Source organism: Budorcas taxicolor, chromosome 1 (assembly GCF_023091745.1).
Source record: "Budorcas taxicolor isolate Tak-1 chromosome 1, Takin1.1, whole genome shotgun sequence".
Classification (NCBI taxonomy): domain Eukaryota; kingdom Metazoa; phylum Chordata; class Mammalia; order Artiodactyla; family Bovidae; genus Budorcas; species Budorcas taxicolor.
In genome coordinates, this window is record NC_068910.1 from 49,619,816 (window position 1) to 49,636,914 (window position 17,099).

Sequence of the window (17,099 nt, forward strand, 5' to 3'; positions counted from 1 at the left end):
AAGTCAAGTGGGCCTTAGAAAGCATCACTACAAACAAAGCTAGTGGAGTTAATGGAATTCCAGCTGAGCTATTTCAAATCCTGAAAGATGATGCTGTGAAAAGTACTACACTCAATATGTCAGCGAATCTAGAAACCTCAGCAGTGGCCACAGGACTGGAAAAGGTCAGTTTTCATTCCAATCCCAAAGAAAGGCAATGCCAAAGAATGCTCAAACCACTGCACAATTGCACTCATCTCACACGCTAGCAAAGGAATGCTCAAAATTCTCCAAAACAGGCTTCAATAGTACGTGAACCGTGAACTTCCTGATGTTCAAGCTGGTTTTAGAAAAGGCAGAGGAACCAGTGATCAAATTGCCAACATCCTTTGGATCATCAAAAAAGCAACAGAGTTCCAGAAAAACATCTACTTCTACTTTATTGACTATGCTAAAGCCTTTGACTGTGTGGATCACAACAAACTGTGGAAAATTCTTAAAGTGATAGGAATAACAGATCACAGGACCTGCCTCCTGAGAAATCTGTACTCAGGTCAAGAAGTGAGAGTTAAAACTGGACATGGAACAACAGACTGGTTCCAAACAGGAAAAGGAGTATGTCAAGGCTGTATATTGTCACCCTGCTTATTTAACTTACATATAGAGTACATCATGAGAAACGCTGGACTGGATGAAGCACAAGCTGGAATCAAGATTGCCAGGAGAAATATCAATAACCTCAGATATGCAGATGATACCACCCTTATGGCAGAAAGCGAAGAACTAAAGAGTCTCTTGATGAAATTGAAAGAGGAGAGTAGAAAAGTTGGCTTAAAACTCAACATTCAGAAAACTAAGATCATGGCATCTGGTCCCATTACTTCATGGCAAATAGATGGGGAAACAATGGAAATAATGATAGACTTTATTTGGGGGAGGCTCCAAAATCACTGCAGATGGTGATTGCAGCCATGAAATTAAAAGATGCTTGCTCCTTGGAAGAAAAGTTATGACCAACCTACGCAGCATATTCAAAAGCAGAGACGTTACTTTGCCAACAAAGGTCCATCTAATCAAAGCTATGGTTTTTTCAGTAGTCATGTATGGATGTGAGAGCTGGACTATAAAGAAAGCTGAGAGCCGAAAAATTGATGTTTTTGAACTGTGGTATTGGAGAAGACTCTCAAGAGTCCCTTGGACTTCAAGGAGATCCAACCGGTCCATCCTAAAGGAGATCAGTCCTTTTCATTGGAAAGACTGATGTTGCAGCTGAAACACCAATACTTTGGCCACCTGATGCAAGGAGCTGACTCATTTGAAAAGACCCTGATGCTGGGAAAGACTGAAGGTGTGAGGAGAAGGGGATGACAGAGGATGAGACAGCTGGATGGCATCACCGACTCAATGGACTTGAGTTTGGGTAAACTCCAGGACAGGAAAGTCCATGGGGTCGCAAAGAGTTGGACACAACTGAGCAACTGAACTGAACTGAAGCAACTAAGCACGCACAAAACAGAAATACAGAAATAGACTTACAGTCATAGAAAACAAACTATAGCTACCAAAGGGGAAGGGGGAAGCATAAATTAGGAGTTTAGTATTAACACATACACACTACTTACTATACATACATATATATATACATATACTATACACAAAATAGATACGAAGCAACAAGGACCTACTGTATAACAAGGAACTATATTCAGTATTTTGCAGTAATCTTTAAGGGAAGAAACTGAAAAGCCTCAGTTTTCTTGTCTATACAATGGACATAAGAATAGTTACTCCCCTATGATGTGATTATCCAATAAAATCATAAATGTTAAGTACCAACCCAGAAAGCGCCTGCTTGAAAAATATTTGGTAACTCTCAATCTGTCAGTGTCTCTAAAAGGAATAAAGCTGAAGATATGCATCACATAGATAAGCAATTTTAGAAGAGGAGATTCGTAACATTTGAATATCTATAAGGAAACTGTTAGATGACAGCTTAAGTGGTCAACAATTCCACATACTGTACGGAAACATGTTTGAAGTGTAGAATATTTTTGTGCCCAAAATAAGAATTCTTCACACCAAAGGAAAAGCTTGATGGGGCTCCTTGAGCCCGAGTCACTGCAGGAGACTTGGCCTCCTCGTCTGGCTCTAGCTGTCCCCTTTGGTCACCCTCCAGTTTCCCCTCGCAGAGTCCTTCTCTGCATGAATGGCCCATAATATGGGACTGCATGTGCTTTTTTTTAATTTGCTGTATTTACTTAAATGAGATAATGCTTATGAAAGCTCTTTGGAAATCATAAAATCCCATGTAAATGTAGAGCTCTTTATTTAATAAAAATTTATGGGTCCTGTTCTTGAATTTTAAAATGGATTAACTTAGTCTTTTATGGTTCTCCTCAAAACAAAAACACAACAAAACAGAACCTCAATTGCTTTTCATTTGTAAATGGACTTTGATTGATTTGTATCCCCTGTGGAGCCACAGGCCACAACATTAGAAGAAGAATCTTCGCATATAAATAGGGGATCTATTTATTTCCTTCTCTAGAAATGATCTCTGTCATGAAAGATGCAAAAGAAATTAGGAATTAAAGGCCTGGCCACCCCCTGATAACAAACAAAATGGTACAGAAATCTTGGGAATCCATGGGACCATTTTAAGGGACAGTAAAATTGGACAGATTAAGACCCCAACCATTCCAAACCTGAGAACATTTAAATATGGCATAATTTAAATTTTAGATCCTCTACATAAAAGAGGAGCACTTACCAAGCAAATAAATTGTGCAAATAGTTTTTTCGAAGATATTTTAAAAAATATAATATTTTCAAGGAATCTTAAAATCATTTTAGCAATACCCAGCTTTCTACCCTCCATTATTCATTAAAGCAGGATCATTGGACATCTTCTGTAAAGACTAAAGGACACAAAAATAGTACTTAAAAAGTTAATTAGAAAATTCCCTTTTACTGAATGCTCACTCTGAGCTAAAAACTGTGTTCAGTTCAGTTGCTCAGTCAAGTCCGACCCTTTGCAACCCCATGAACTGCAGCACGCCAGGCCTCCCCGTCCATCACCAACTCCCAGAGTTTACCCAAACTCATGTCCATTGAGTCGGTGATGCCATCTAACCATCTCATCCTCTGTCATCCCCTTCTCCCTCTGCCTTCAATCTTTCCCAACATCAGGGTCTTTTCAAATGAGTCAGCTCTTCACATCAGGTGGCCAAAATATTGGAGTTTCAGCTTCAACATCCATCAGCCCTTCCAATGAACACCCAGGACTGATCTCCTTTAGGATGGACTGGTTGGAACTCCTTGCAGTCCAAGGGAGTCTCAAGAGCCTTCTCCAACACCACAGTTCAAAAGCATCAATTCTTCAGTGCTCAGCTTTTTTTATAGTCCAACTCTCACATCCATACATGACTACTGGAAAAACCATAGCCTTGTTAGGCACATTATATACTTCAAATATCTCTCTTTTTTTTTGGCCACACTGTGCAGCTTGTGGGATCTTAGTTCCCAGAACAGATAACCACAGAGAAACAGAGTTCTAACCACTGGACTGCCAGGGAAATCCCAAAAACCTCTTATGTGTGTGTGTGTGTGTGTTAGTAATAGGGATCAATCTCTCCATTTTATAGAGGAGGACACTGAGGTTCGGGGTCGGGGGCGGGGGGCAGTCTACCCAAAGTCACCCAATCAGAAAGTAGGAGCTATGGGTTCAATCGCAGGAATGAGTGAGTGGTAAAGTCAGATTCTGAAATTAGATCTAATATACAGTGGTACCCAACTGCATTCATTAGTGTTTGATTTGGAATATGTTTTGTTAATCTGGGTGAGCTGCTCCCAGATTATTTCATATTTGTGAGAATAAAATGATGACTTGTTTACAGACCTCTCCTGCCAAGCTCTGGCTTCTTGCCTCCGTGGACTCGAGGGCAAAGGATGAAAGAAATCCCTGCACTTGATTTTATCAATGCACTGACTTCACTCTGGGGAGTACTAAAAGCCCATGACTCAGTTAACACTAACAAATGTTTTAGCGTGTGCCCTTTAATTTACAAAGAGTTGTCCCCGTCTGTCATCCCACTAAACTTCTCATTTTCTCATATGTGTTGATAAAACCAAACCTCATATGGTAGTAATGACGTTCTCATCCCAAATGAACAGTTTGACTTAGGGGTACGCTCCATCCACTTTTTTTGAGTCCTAAATTCATTTTTGTTTCCAATTCTCTCTACATTTCCTGGTTCCAAACAGAATATTCTGATAGCATTTCCCACCCAATGAGAAACAGGAAGCACCTGAAGAGCCAGGAGAAAAACAAATTTGTGTCGAACCAAAGACCGACTTTTTAAGAATTAAAATGTTTGAGACATTGTAGACAGGTGCCCACATTCTTAGAGGCTCTCCAAATTAAATCAGCCTTCTGGCCTTCTGGAGAGAGCATGGCTAACCCTCACCGAGACCCACGGCCAGGCCATGATTACAGCACAGCGTGCAGTCCTTCTGGACACTTTCGCCTGCATTTTTGCAGGGGCTCCCACAGTAACCCTCAGAGGTGACTGCAACGGCGGCATTACCGCGCCCATTCCCATCGAGGGTCCAGCTAGAGTGTGAGGCCACAGAAGCAGAAGCCTGGGAGATGGGGCCATACCCAGCCCCAACCTTGGGTCTTTCCACGCTTCCTGCCCTGCCCAGCACCCACCATTCCTCTTTTCCACGGGCCCCAACAGGCTGCCAACTCTAGTCAGGTCTCTGTCTTTTTAGTTGCAAAATGAAATAATCCTGCCTTAATGCAACCTCGAACGTGGATGCAGCCTGGGCCCTTGGAGAGGTCCCCAACCATCTACACGGGCACACAATTCTCTCCTCACTCAGCTCTGTCACTTTGGAGACATCATGTTCAACTCTGTTTTCCCCTGTAGATGGGGAGCTTCTTGGGTTTTATCCATCAGGTACTTAGCACAGGGCATAAAAGGTATTCAGTACTTAATAAAACTGTGTGGACTCTATCCCTGGTAGAAAAACTAGTCCTCCTACAGTAATTAACAAACGCTTGCTTGGCTGATAGTATATGAGCAAACTGTCGTAGCTGTCGTTCAGTCATTCAGTCATGTCCGACTCTGCAACCCTGCAGCGGGCCAGGCTTTCCTGTCCTGCACTACCTCCCAGAGTTTGCTCAAACTCATGTCCATGAGTGAGTAATGCCATCCAACCATCTCATCCTCTGTTTCCCCCTTCTCCTCTGCCCTCTATCTTTCCCAGCATCAGGGTCTTTTCCAGTGAGTTGGCTCTTCACATCAGGTGGCCAAAGTACTGGAGTTTCAGCTTCAGTTATCAGTCTTTCCATTAGCACATATGTTATATTAGCATATATGTGCTTAGCACATACAATCTTCCCTCAGTATCCGTGAGGGATTGGCTCCAGAACCCATGCAGATACCACAATCAGAAGGTGCTCAAGTCCCTTCTATAAAATGACAGTAAGCTGGCCCCTCATGGCCCTGGGTGCAGAGGGTCAACTGTAGTACTAACTGTCTATCTACCTACCCTCCTATCTGTCTGCCTAATCTGCGTATGCCAGCCATTGCTCCAAGAACTTGTAAGCTTTAACTTAATCCTCTCCACAGCCTCATGAGGTGGGTTAAGCACAAGAGGCCGCCACTCATCTGAAGCCATGGCATTCATGAGTGGCAGAGCCAGGACGGGGGCTCTGGGCCTAGAGCCTTGTGCTCTTAGCCACCACACTACTTGGCCTCCTCATTGTGCAGCGTGTAATTAAAACTGGGCCTCAGCAAGTCATCCCACATCTCTGGGCATCAGTAAAGACAGAGAGGCCAGGCTGGGTGACATCTGAAAGGTTCTGTCAAACTCCAAAATACTTCCCTTGCACTTCACCACCACACGATCCCCTACCTGGAATAGACAGCTCACGGTACTTGAATTTTTCCACATTAAGAGAAAATTGGTTGCCTTAAGTTTAGACCACAAAACAGGGAGATGGAGCTCCCAAAGCTGGAGCACAGGCAAGGGCCCTAAATGTGGCCTGCAACACCCCACCTGCCAGTCCCTCTTCAAGAGAAATCTGAGCATCTGCCACCCCTCACCTCTTACAGGACCAAGAACTACAGAGTCGTTCTGTTCAGTCCCCCACTGTTCTAAGGGGCTGCTTATACCCCAGTGGCCCCCACCTGGTCCCACCCCATACTGCCCTCTCTGGGCACTGAAAGACTCAGGATCCTGATGTGTGTGTGCCCAGGGCGGGAAGGAAGCTCGGGCAGAGGGCATGACCACTTTGCTACTTCCCTTGCTGATTCCAGCTGGTTGTCATTAAGTCAAGGATCAACCACAGAAAAGAGTGATTCTGGAGGCTGGAGCCCATCACTCCACCGTTGCACAAGGAATGTGGGTTCCTGAGATGAGGCTGTGCCAGTCAACTATCGTTGTGTAAAAACCAGGAAATCTCCTTACAAACGATGACAAGCATTTATTTCTCACAAGCACATCTACAGGCCTGCTAGGGTTTGGATTACCTGGCTGGCCTCTGGCCGCATGTCTGGGGTTCAGTCTGTTACACGTCTCCCCTCTGGGACTAGTGAGCTATGGAGAACACGTTCAAGGCGATGGTCTGAAGTACCCAGAGGGGTGGGTGGAAATACATGAGGCCTCTTTAGGCCTGGGCTTGGAGCTCACACTCTTCTGCGAATGACGGACACGTGCAGCAGATGTGACACCCTGCCACCTGGCCCCGTCCCGCACTCCTTGGCTCACACAGGCTTTCACACTCCTGCCAAGGTCAGCCCAGAGCCTCCAGCAAAGGAGACAGGCAGGTGCTCTCGAGAACACTGACACCCAGAACATTCACTTTCCCCTCCCCTGGTGACTGGACCCTTGGGACAGTTCAGTCACCCTCTCTTCTTTTGAGAGGGTTAATGACTGGCTCCCATTTAAAGCTCATTTAAACCAGAAACACCAAAACACAAAGAGAAATCCCCCCACTCCAGCCTATGGGGTACAAAATGATTTGCTGAGGTCAGACAGATGCAAAATTCAAAACCCAGCTCTATGCACCATTTGCTGTTTGAGTGACCTTTGGCAATTAAACACATCCTCACCTGTACCAGGAGAAAGGTAACACTCACGGGAGCCCCCCAAGTCCCCTCAACACTTCTGTGACACGGCCTGACTTCCACCTGCCAGCCAGCACCCTCATCTCTCTGCCTGGGGACTCTCTCTGCCTACATACATGGCAGGGCAAGATGCCCAGTGGATACAGACCCAGCTCCTCCTCCCTCAGGCAGGGGAATTAGGAAGTGTGTGTCCTGCGCTGGCCCTGAGATTGCATCCCAGTGGCCCAGGCTGGTAACTCATGAGGAACATCCACACATGTGCTGCTTTCCCCTTTCTCTCTTTCCTGCTCCCCACTGGTGTTCTGGAATAACTTTCAAAAGCAACTAACCCAAATGAAGAAAGATACCAAGTTTGCATGAAATGAGAGAATATATAAAAGTGCCCAGGCCAACCACATTCTTCTACTGACTCACCCACCCCAACTGCCAGATAACAGATGCTTTGAAAGAGTGAGCCACGGCAGCTACATGTATACATGGACGTGCGACCCCAGCTCTCTCGCCTAAGGGCTCTCCTCCTGCTTTCTGACACCCATGGGGGTATACAGAGGAGTCGCCAGGGGTGGCAACGTGGCCCTATTTCACAACATACCTTCTGGGAAAACCAGAGTCCTGGTTCTATTGCATAACTAGCTGAGTTCAATCCCCACCACCTGCATCAGTCCTACCAACTCGCTCACTGTTCCCCAAACTTACGAGGTACCCAGTTAGCAACAAGCTGACACAGTCCTGGCCCCTTCTCTATATCTGACCTATCCCTCCCCCTCTTGACTGAGCATATCATCATCCATTTTTCAGGTGAGGTTTCCCTTATGACTGTGGCAGGTCTGAGATAAACAGGGCCAGAGTTCAGCTGCCTGGCACGTTCCTGCCAGAGCTGATCAGGTGCTCACGTGGGATCAAAGAAAGGGTCCCCCTCACGGACCAGAGGGTCCATGCCTTCTGCAGGGACCCGGCCTTTCCTGGGGTCCCTCTTCAAAGGCCACAAAATTGGAAACGTGGGAAAAGCCAGGGAGGCCCAGAGGAAATGTGGCCACAGGCTAGCGGAGATTTCTGTCCAAACAAATAAATTAGGGAGGGAATTAAAACATAAACAGCCCAGCACTTAGCTCACTTAAAATTAAGCTAAGAAAACCCTGAGAGCACAAGTTATAAAACTGCAGTAAGTGACACTGAATCCTTAAAGCCCAAATTCAACTGAGCTAAGTCATGCTGTTCAATGGTCCCAAGCCCAGGCATTAGAAGCTTCTAAGCAGGGAGGCTGAGAAAACATTTTCCTTCCCAGACTCTAAGCGCCCCTTGGTGAGGAGCTCTCAAGACCACACTGAGGGTGCACCCAACTTGCCGGCATCTGCCAGGGTGCGTGGACTGGATGAGAAGGAAAACCAGACTTGAGATGTCACAGAGTGACTGAACCCTGGGCCTTCTCATCCCTCTGTCTCAGGACATCTGTCCACGGGTGTGGCCAGGAGCTATCTCAGGAGTCTTATGACCATCTGGGAGCTGCACGGGACTATGGAGACCATTTGAGCCAACCTCTGAATTTTCAGGGGAAGGAAACAGGCCCAGAGAGGGAAAGCAAGTTTCCCAAGGCTGCACAGCATCTGGCAGTGTCAGGAAACCGAGAGGCTGGTGAATTTCAGTCTGAGACTTCATAAAGCTTGGGGAGTACCATGGGCTCTGTGGCACAGATGGGCAAGGCTGGGCAAGGCCTGGAAATGCTGTCCCTTCCCACCTTCCTCATTACCTGATCCTCAGACACCAAAGGGCCACCCAGGGACACAATGCAGCCCTCCTGTTGGAGTGTGGAAAGCAGCGGGGAGTGTTTGGATGGTGGAAATCGGTGGGGGGTTGTCTGAGGTGTGACATGGGTTGGGAGCAAGGGAGGATCAACTGGCACTCACCTTCATAGCAAGGGATCAGCGTCCTGCCTTTGGCCTGGAGGTTGGATGGGATGATGTAACAGAAGCCGTGGGGCAGGATGTGGTCTGTTTCATAGTAGATGTTCTTCCAGCGGTGGGCACAGGCCTACGGGACAGAGAGAGGTTCAGAGCAGGACAGTCAGGCCAGGAGGTCACAAAGCAGAGCCCAGCAGTACCAGGCAGATCTGTGGGAGGAGAGCGGCACACAGAGGCTAGGAAGCCATGTTCTCTCCCACCCAGCCCCGGCGCCGTGCTGGGCATCAGCAGACTGTGGGAGCTTGGTCGGGGGTGCCCCTGGGAGGCGGGCAGATAATCAACAAACATAAACAAATGAGGAGCATAACAAGTGCTGGGGAGAAAGGACACGGGGTGATGGGCTAAGGATCTAGGAGCAGGGAGGACGGTTTTCACCTGGAGGCCAGAGGCGGCCCAAAGGATGAGAAAGAGCCAAACACCCTGGGCACACAGGGAATATCAGGGGCAGTGGAGAAGAAGGCTTGGAGGGTCAAGAGAAAGAAAGGCGGCCTGTTGGGCGGCTCTGGGGGAAGCTAAGGTCAGAGAGAGGACAGGGGCAGGCGCTGGGGCTCCTGCAGACCTCAAGGATGACTGTGACTTTAGTGGATGTGCCAGTGGAGGGTCTCACACAGGTGAGTGGTGTGGTCTAACTCACAGCTTGGAAAGATAACTGGGCTGCCGAGTGGAGACTGCAGGTAGGCGAGGGTGGAGGTGAATATCCAGGTGAGAGATGCTGCTGCCTGGACCAGGATGGGGGCAGTGGAGAGGGGAGAAGCGGGTGACCTCAGGATGCAGAGGCAGAGCTAATGGGCCTGAGGCCCAAAGGACATGCTGAGAAAAAGCTAGAGACAAGGGGTGCTGCTCTGCCCACAACAGACCCTGCCCTTCACGGCACCACCTGCTTGCCCACTGGAGCAGTCGCTGGCCTCCATCAAACTCAAGGCCCTTCAGAGTCACCTGGAAGTCTCACTAAATCACACAGCACTAGGCCCCACCCCGAGAGCTAGCTTGGCCAATCTGCAGGACCCTGAGAATCTGCATTTTAAACAAGCTCCCGAGTGAGCTGAGGCCACTGATCTCTGGAGCACCTTCAGAAGTTCCTTGTCAGGTTCAGGGCAAAGAATTTGGTTGAACCATAAGAAACTGCTGATGTGTGACTGTTTTATATCATTAATCAGAAGTAAATGTCTGTTGACGGTCTTTTGAAGTAAATTTACATATAGAAAAATGCAAAAATCTCAAGTGTACGGTGCACGGATCTCAAGTGTACGTGTTTGTCAAAGCCTTCTAATGAGTTTTGACAAACACCTACATTCCTGTAACCAAACCCTTAGCAAGACAGAGAGCATTTCCATCTCACCAGGATGGTCCCTTGGGCCAAGTGGCCTGAGCCCTGCCCAAATAGGTGACATCTGAGTAGAGACCTGAAGAAAGTGAGGGAGCAGCTGGGAGCGGTCCTGAGATGGTTAAGAGCTTGGCACGGGTGAGGAGCTGAGACCAACCCTCTGGTCATCTCTGGAGGGCAGTCTCCCAGCACGGGTCGCACGTGCCAGGAGACGCCAGGAGGGGAGACGGTTCTGGGAGCCAGAAGCGAGAATACAGAGGCACATCCATTCCCACCAGCCCTGGACACACCCAGCCTCACATTCAGATGCACCCGCAAGGCTGGTGAGGAGCCAGACTGCTTCCTGCAGAGTTGTTTACTCTGCCCAGCCCTCCCCATTGCTTGTGGACATTCACACTCAGTACGGTTATCAGGTTGCTACACTCTAGCCAACAGATGCATTTTCTTAAAATACTGCATCTTAAAGTAATCAGTTTTTAACTTATTTGTTCGTATCAAACACACTGTTTCTATAGGCTGTAACATTCAGCATTTGATTTTCCCAGGTGGCACAGTGGTAGAGAATCCACCTGCCAATGTAGGAGATACAGGAGACCTGAGTTTGATCCTTGGGTGGGGAAGTAAATGGCAACCCACTCCCCTGGAGTAGGAAATGGCGAGCCACTCCAGTATTCTTGCCTAGAAAACCCCATGGACAGAGTTGCCTGGCAGGCTACAGTCCACGGGATAGCAAAGAGTCAGCCACGACTGGGCACACAGGCAAGCAACGTTCAGAATTTACATGGCCCACATCTGACCTCTTCTGCAACCCTGGAAGGTGGGAAGATGTCTTAGAATTCCCATTTTCTATATGGGAACCCTGGGTTTTAGACAGTGTTTTGCTTAAGTTCCAGAGCTGGTAAGGGCTGCAAACAACATGGAAATCCAGATTTCAGAATCCTCCTTATCTCACTCGAAAACATCTCCAACTTATAACTCCCAATTCCCACCTAAGGAGCCATCAAAACCCACCCTTTGCAGCAGGTCAGGTAGCTATTGTCCTTACAGCCTCCCCAAAAGTCTTAGGACCCCAGAAACGACCTCTCTGAGACTGAACGGGATGACAAGGCCACTGGATGAAGGGAGTGGGGCTCTCCAGGGCCTGGGTATCCCTGAAGTCACTTGATGAAAAAAATCACTGCCTGCCAACCTCTCTGATCTTTATCCCTCCAAGCAAACCACCCAAGGGCCACCGACAAGGCCACTCCCTATCCATGAGAAAGCAAAGGAACTCAGAGCGGCAGGAAATCTCAGCTTGCCCACACTCTGCCTCTTGCCCTACGACAGTGAATGTGAAAAACAATCTCATTATTCCTTATACTGCAAACCACCTCCATCCCCCCAGTTCGGTGCTGTTCTGTGCTTCTAGCACATCTCGATAGACTAAAATCATGTCAAGCAAGAAGCTAAACAAAGCTATCATTCAGTGGATAATCACCCCATTCCACTAAGTTTTTATTTTTATTTCCAACTACATTCTGATAGCTTCCAAACTTGAATCACTTACCATCCAATTAGCTGGTAAATCAATTATCTTTTAGTTTATGGATTTGGCAAAGCCCTAGGGCTTCCCATGTTTTTACTGTATTTATGGGTTAGAGGGACTGTAAAGGGAGGCGGCTGTTTGTCATGGTGCACACTGACTCTTATGAGGATGGACCTTCTGTATTTAATGTCCAGCTTGTTGCCTTTTTTAAAGTGTCATAAACTATTTAAGGAGTGATCTTGGGGAATTCCTAGAAGAGCCAAAGATTGCATTCACAGCAAACTAAACTAAAATTAAGGCATTCTGTGAGGTCAGAGATCAAAGTGTCATAGGCAGTTTGCATGTAAGAAAACAAGGAAAAGTATCTCTGAACATAAATTACAGAAAGAAAAGACTGTTTAGCCCTGATTATCCTTCTACATACACACATGTCAATCTGACTCCAACATTAAGGAAAATTCCTAGGGACTGTCTCCAAAGCATTAAAATCTCTATCAATCTTTCCAAATGAGTTCTGCTGTGAGAGGAAGGGTTGGGGGAGCAGAGAGGAGACAGGGACCTCCAACAAGAAAAAGAGAGCACCCTCTGGAAACAGCAAGACTCACTCCAACTCAGATTCCAGAAAATTACAACAAAAGGGGGAAAGGTCTAGGACCACCCCACATCTTAGCATCTGACATATTTCAAGTTACAAGGGTTGTTTTTGCTACCAAAAGAGTAAGAAGGAAATAAAGAAGCCATATTATTTTGAAGGCCTTTTTGTGGTATGACAGTGTCCTTCCTGGATTAGGGGGGCAGGTACTGGGGCCCCCCCAGATGGCTCTCCCCCTACCCTACCCACCCTCACCATGCACAGATGACCAGAGCTTTTCCCAGGCCTCAGGTCTACCCAGCACAGTCAGAAGCAGACAGGCCATCAGCCACTGAGAACACGGGGTGCAGGAGATCAGGGCCCTGATACCACAGATCCTGCCCCCCAAAGCAGCTCCCCTTCAAACGGGGGAGGGGGTGGCCTGGGAGGCCCAGGGAAGGTGACTTCTGGGGTTCTGGGAAAGTCATTCTAAGAATGTTCACCTCCTAAAAATTCATCAGTATATATACAGCTGGGGAAGGGGCGGCAGGAGCCACGTCGGGCCGTGAAGATGGCAAGAAGAAGCCCTTGAAGCAGCCTAAGAAGCGAGCCAAGGAGACGGATCAGGAAGACATTCAAGGAGAAGCAGAAGAAACTCGCCGAGCTAAAAGCAAAGGCTGTGGGGAAAGGCCTCCTGGCCACAGATGGAATTAAGAGATCTGGCAAAAGGCAAGTTGGGGCATTTTTCTGCATGGATGTTACAGCTCAACAAAAAGTTTACTTAAAAAAAAAAATCAGGAAACAAAGCAACAGAAGTCAATGCAAAGTATATCCTGTGGCTTTGAAAAAATGGCCAAGATGAGAAGTGGTGAATAGAAAGACAGCAACAGCGCTGACTCTTGGAAAGGAAAGAACCAAGAGACAGAGCTGGAGAACATCGCTTCCTCCCAGAAGTCAGCTAGTTGCTGTCTTTAGTTGTTGCCTGAGCCTTGCAGACTCTGCTGAAAAACAGAAATGTCAGACTTGAACACTGTGAGCTGCGCTCCCAGGTCGAAGAGACAGCTCAGTGCCCATTCTGGGTTTGTTGGGTAGTTATTACCAGAAGTGACTTTTCCCCCTATTTCTTAACCTGTCAGCTGCACACTGGGAGTGTGGGGTGAAAGCACAAGGGGAAGGGGCCTCTAATCCCGATGCTATGTTCATGTGTGTTATCACTTCTTCCCAGGGGTGATGGAAGGAACCACAAGGTGGTGGATGCGAGACCGGCAGGCACTGAGCTAAGGGCAGCCTGCCAGACAAGCCCAACATCCTGGATCTTGCCAGAGCTGGCTGGTGGGTCTGTGGACCAGAAAATGCCATTCATTATCAAGATTTAACTCTCCATTGCAGCTTTTAAACTCTCTACCCGTTCTTTACTTTGAAATCAGCATCAGATGCTACTTTCAAAAAGAGCTATTCCACCTCTCCCACGTCAAACCCAACCTTGGGTTCCATTATTATGCTTCCTGGGGATATAGGTGTGAGGCTGACATCCTCAGACAACTACAGAGTTCTCAAAATGTGATTGAATAAAACATATCTTCCTGTTCTTAATTTTACAATAAACACTTGCCTCTCAGCACGTTTTGACAGGCAGAAATAAGACATGAAAGAAAAAGCAAATGGATATGAAACCTTCAAAACAAAAATATGGACTGGGTCAGCCCTGCTTGTCTCCTAATGTCACCTGTCATTTCCAAGGGGCATTTTACAGCCTTTGTCTCACGCATCTATCAACTGCTTAGAGTCAGCCACCAAAAAGAGACGGCCATTGATTTGGTTTCTAATTGCTTTAGTACTGACCCTCAGTCCCTACATTAGGCCTTCCCTGGTGGCTCAGATGGTAAAGAATCTGCCTGCAATGCAGGAGACCTGGGTTTAATCCCTGGGTCTGGAATATCCCCTGCAGAAGGGAATGGCTACTCACTCCAGTATTCCCACCTGGAGAATTCCACAGTCAGGAGAGCCTGGCAGGCTACAGTCCATGTGGTGGCAAAGAGTCAGACATGATTGAGCGACTAACACTTTCACTTTCTTTACATTATTCAAACACACTTTCAGAAGCCACTCCTTAGAGAGACCTTCTCCTAGAGCTGAGAGTGAAAAGGGTCGAAAATTTGGTCTCTATCCCCAAGTGGTTCCCCTTAAAAAGGACATACATGCACAAAACAAGTCAAGCACATAAAATAACAACATAACGCTGAAATTCTGATGACACAAAGATGCTCGGCTTATTCTTGACAACACCATCACGGAAACAGGCTTCATGGAGGTGGCAGAGTCTAAACCAGGGAGGACAGACTGGACCTGGGATAGGCCTTTCCTGACAAGATGGCATACGTGCAAAAAGCCATGAGAAGAACTCAACAAAAAAACAACCCAATTTAAACAATAAGCAAAGGACCTGAACAGACATTTCTTCAGAGAAGACAGACAAAAGGCCAACAAGCCCATGAGAAGATGCTCAACGTCACTAATCATTCAGTTCAGTTCAGTTCAGTCGCTCAGTCGTGTCCGACTCTTTCCAACCCCAAGAATCACAGCACGCCAGGCCTCCCTGTCCATCACCATCTCCCGAGCTCACTCAGACTCACGTCTATCGAGTCTGTGATGCCATCTAGCCATCTCATCCTCTGTTGTCCCCTTCTCCTCCTGCCACCAATCCCTCCCAGCATCAGAGTCTTTTCCAATGAGTCAACTCTTCGCATGAGGTGGCCACAGTACTGGAGCTACAGCTTTAGCACCATTCCTTCCAAAGAAATCCCAGGGTTGATCTCCTTCAGAATGGACTGGTTGAATCTCCTTGCAGTCCAAGGGACTCTCAAGAGTCTTCTCCAACACCACAGTTCAAAAGCATCGATTCTTGGGCGCTCAGCCTTCTTCACGGTCCAACTCTCACATCTATACATGACCACAGGAAAAACCATAGCCTTGACTAGACAGACCTTAGTCGGCAAAGTAATGTCTCTGCTTTTGAATATACTATCTAGGTTGGTCATCACTTTTCTTCCAAGGAGTAAGCGTCTTTTAATTTCATGGCTGCAATCACCATCTGCAGTGATTTTGGAGCCCCCAAAATAAAGTCTGACACTGTTTCCACTGTTTCCCCATCTATTTCCCATGAAGTGATAGGACCAGATGCCATGATCTTCGTTTTCTGAATGTTGAGCTTTAAGTCAACTTTTTCGCTCTCCTCTTTCACTTTCATCAAGAGGCTTTTTAGCTCCTCTTCACTTTCTGCCATAAGGGTGGTGTCATCTGCATATCTGAGGTTATTGATATTTCTCCCGGCAATCTTGATTCCAGCTTGTGTTTCTTCCAGCCCAGTGTTTCTCATGATGTACTCTGCATAGAAGTTAAATAAGCAGGGTGACAATATACAGCCTTGACGTACTCCTTTTCCTATTTGGAACCAGTCTGTTATTCTGTGTCCAGTTCTAACTGTTGCTTCCTGACCTGCATACAGGTTTCTCAAGAGCCAGGTCAGGTGGTCTGGTATTCCCATCTCTCTCAGAATTTTCCACAGTTTATTGTGATCCACACAGTCAAAGGCTTTGGCATAGTCAATAAAGCAGAAATAGATGTTTTTCTGGAACTCTCTTGCTTTTTCCATGATCCAGCATATGTTGGCAATTTGATCTCTGGTTCCTCTGCCTTTTCTAAAACCAGCTTGAACATCAGAGAGTTCACGGTTCACGTATTGCTGAAGTCTGGCTTGCAGAATTTTGAGCATGACTTAAATAGCGTGTGAGATGAGTACAATTGTGCGGTAGTTTGAGCATTCTTTGGCATTGCCTTTCTTTGGAATTGGCATGAAAACTGACCTTTTCCAGTCCTGTGGCCACTGCTGAGTTTTCCAAATTTGCTAATCATTAGGGCAATACAAATCACAGTGAGATACCACCTCATACCCATTAGGGCAGTTCTCACACACAAAAAATAAAGTGTTGGCAAAGACATGGAGAAATTGGAACCCTCCCCTTGTGCACTGCTGATAAGCATGTAAAATGGTACAACCAGTGTGGAAAACGGTAGAGGGGGTCCTCAAAAAATCCAAAATAAAATCACAATAAGATCTAGCAACCCCACTTCTGGGTTTTTTTCAAAACAACTGAAAACAGTATCTCCACGAGAGAGTTGCACACCAATATTCACAGCAGCATTATTCACAATAACCAAGACACGGAAGTAGGACTTCCCTGGCGATCCAATGAATGGCACAGAACTCCATACTTCCACTGCAGGGGGCACAGGTTCGATCCCTGGTCACGAAAATAAGATCCTACATGCCACACAGCAGGGCAAAAAATTTTAAAAAAAGATGTGGAAGCAACCCAAATATCAATAGATGAATGGATAAAGCAAATGTGGTATATACATACAGTGAATATTATTCAGCCTTAAAAAATGAGGAAATCTTGTCCTATGCTTCAATATGGATGAAACTTAGGGACACTATGCCAAGTGAAATAAGCTGGTCACAAAAAAGACAAACGTCTCACACAAATGGGATCATGCAGTATGTACAATAGCTGAACTCTTAAGGAAAGAAAGTTGCCTGGGACTG

At 46.7% G+C, this 17,099-nt stretch overlaps 1 protein-coding gene across 1 annotated transcript in view; it reads right to left on the bottom strand.

Moving 5' to 3' along the window:
* The window catches only part of ITGA9 (integrin subunit alpha 9), a 367,242-nt gene that overhangs the window by 326,636 nt on the left and 23,507 nt on the right, over positions 1-17,099 (bottom strand). The window contains exon 4 of the mRNA XM_052639038.1: positions 9,020-9,143. Within this exon, the coding sequence (XP_052494998.1) occupies positions 9,020-9,143 (124 nt within the window). The remainder of the gene's footprint in view (positions 1-9,019; positions 9,144-17,099) is intronic.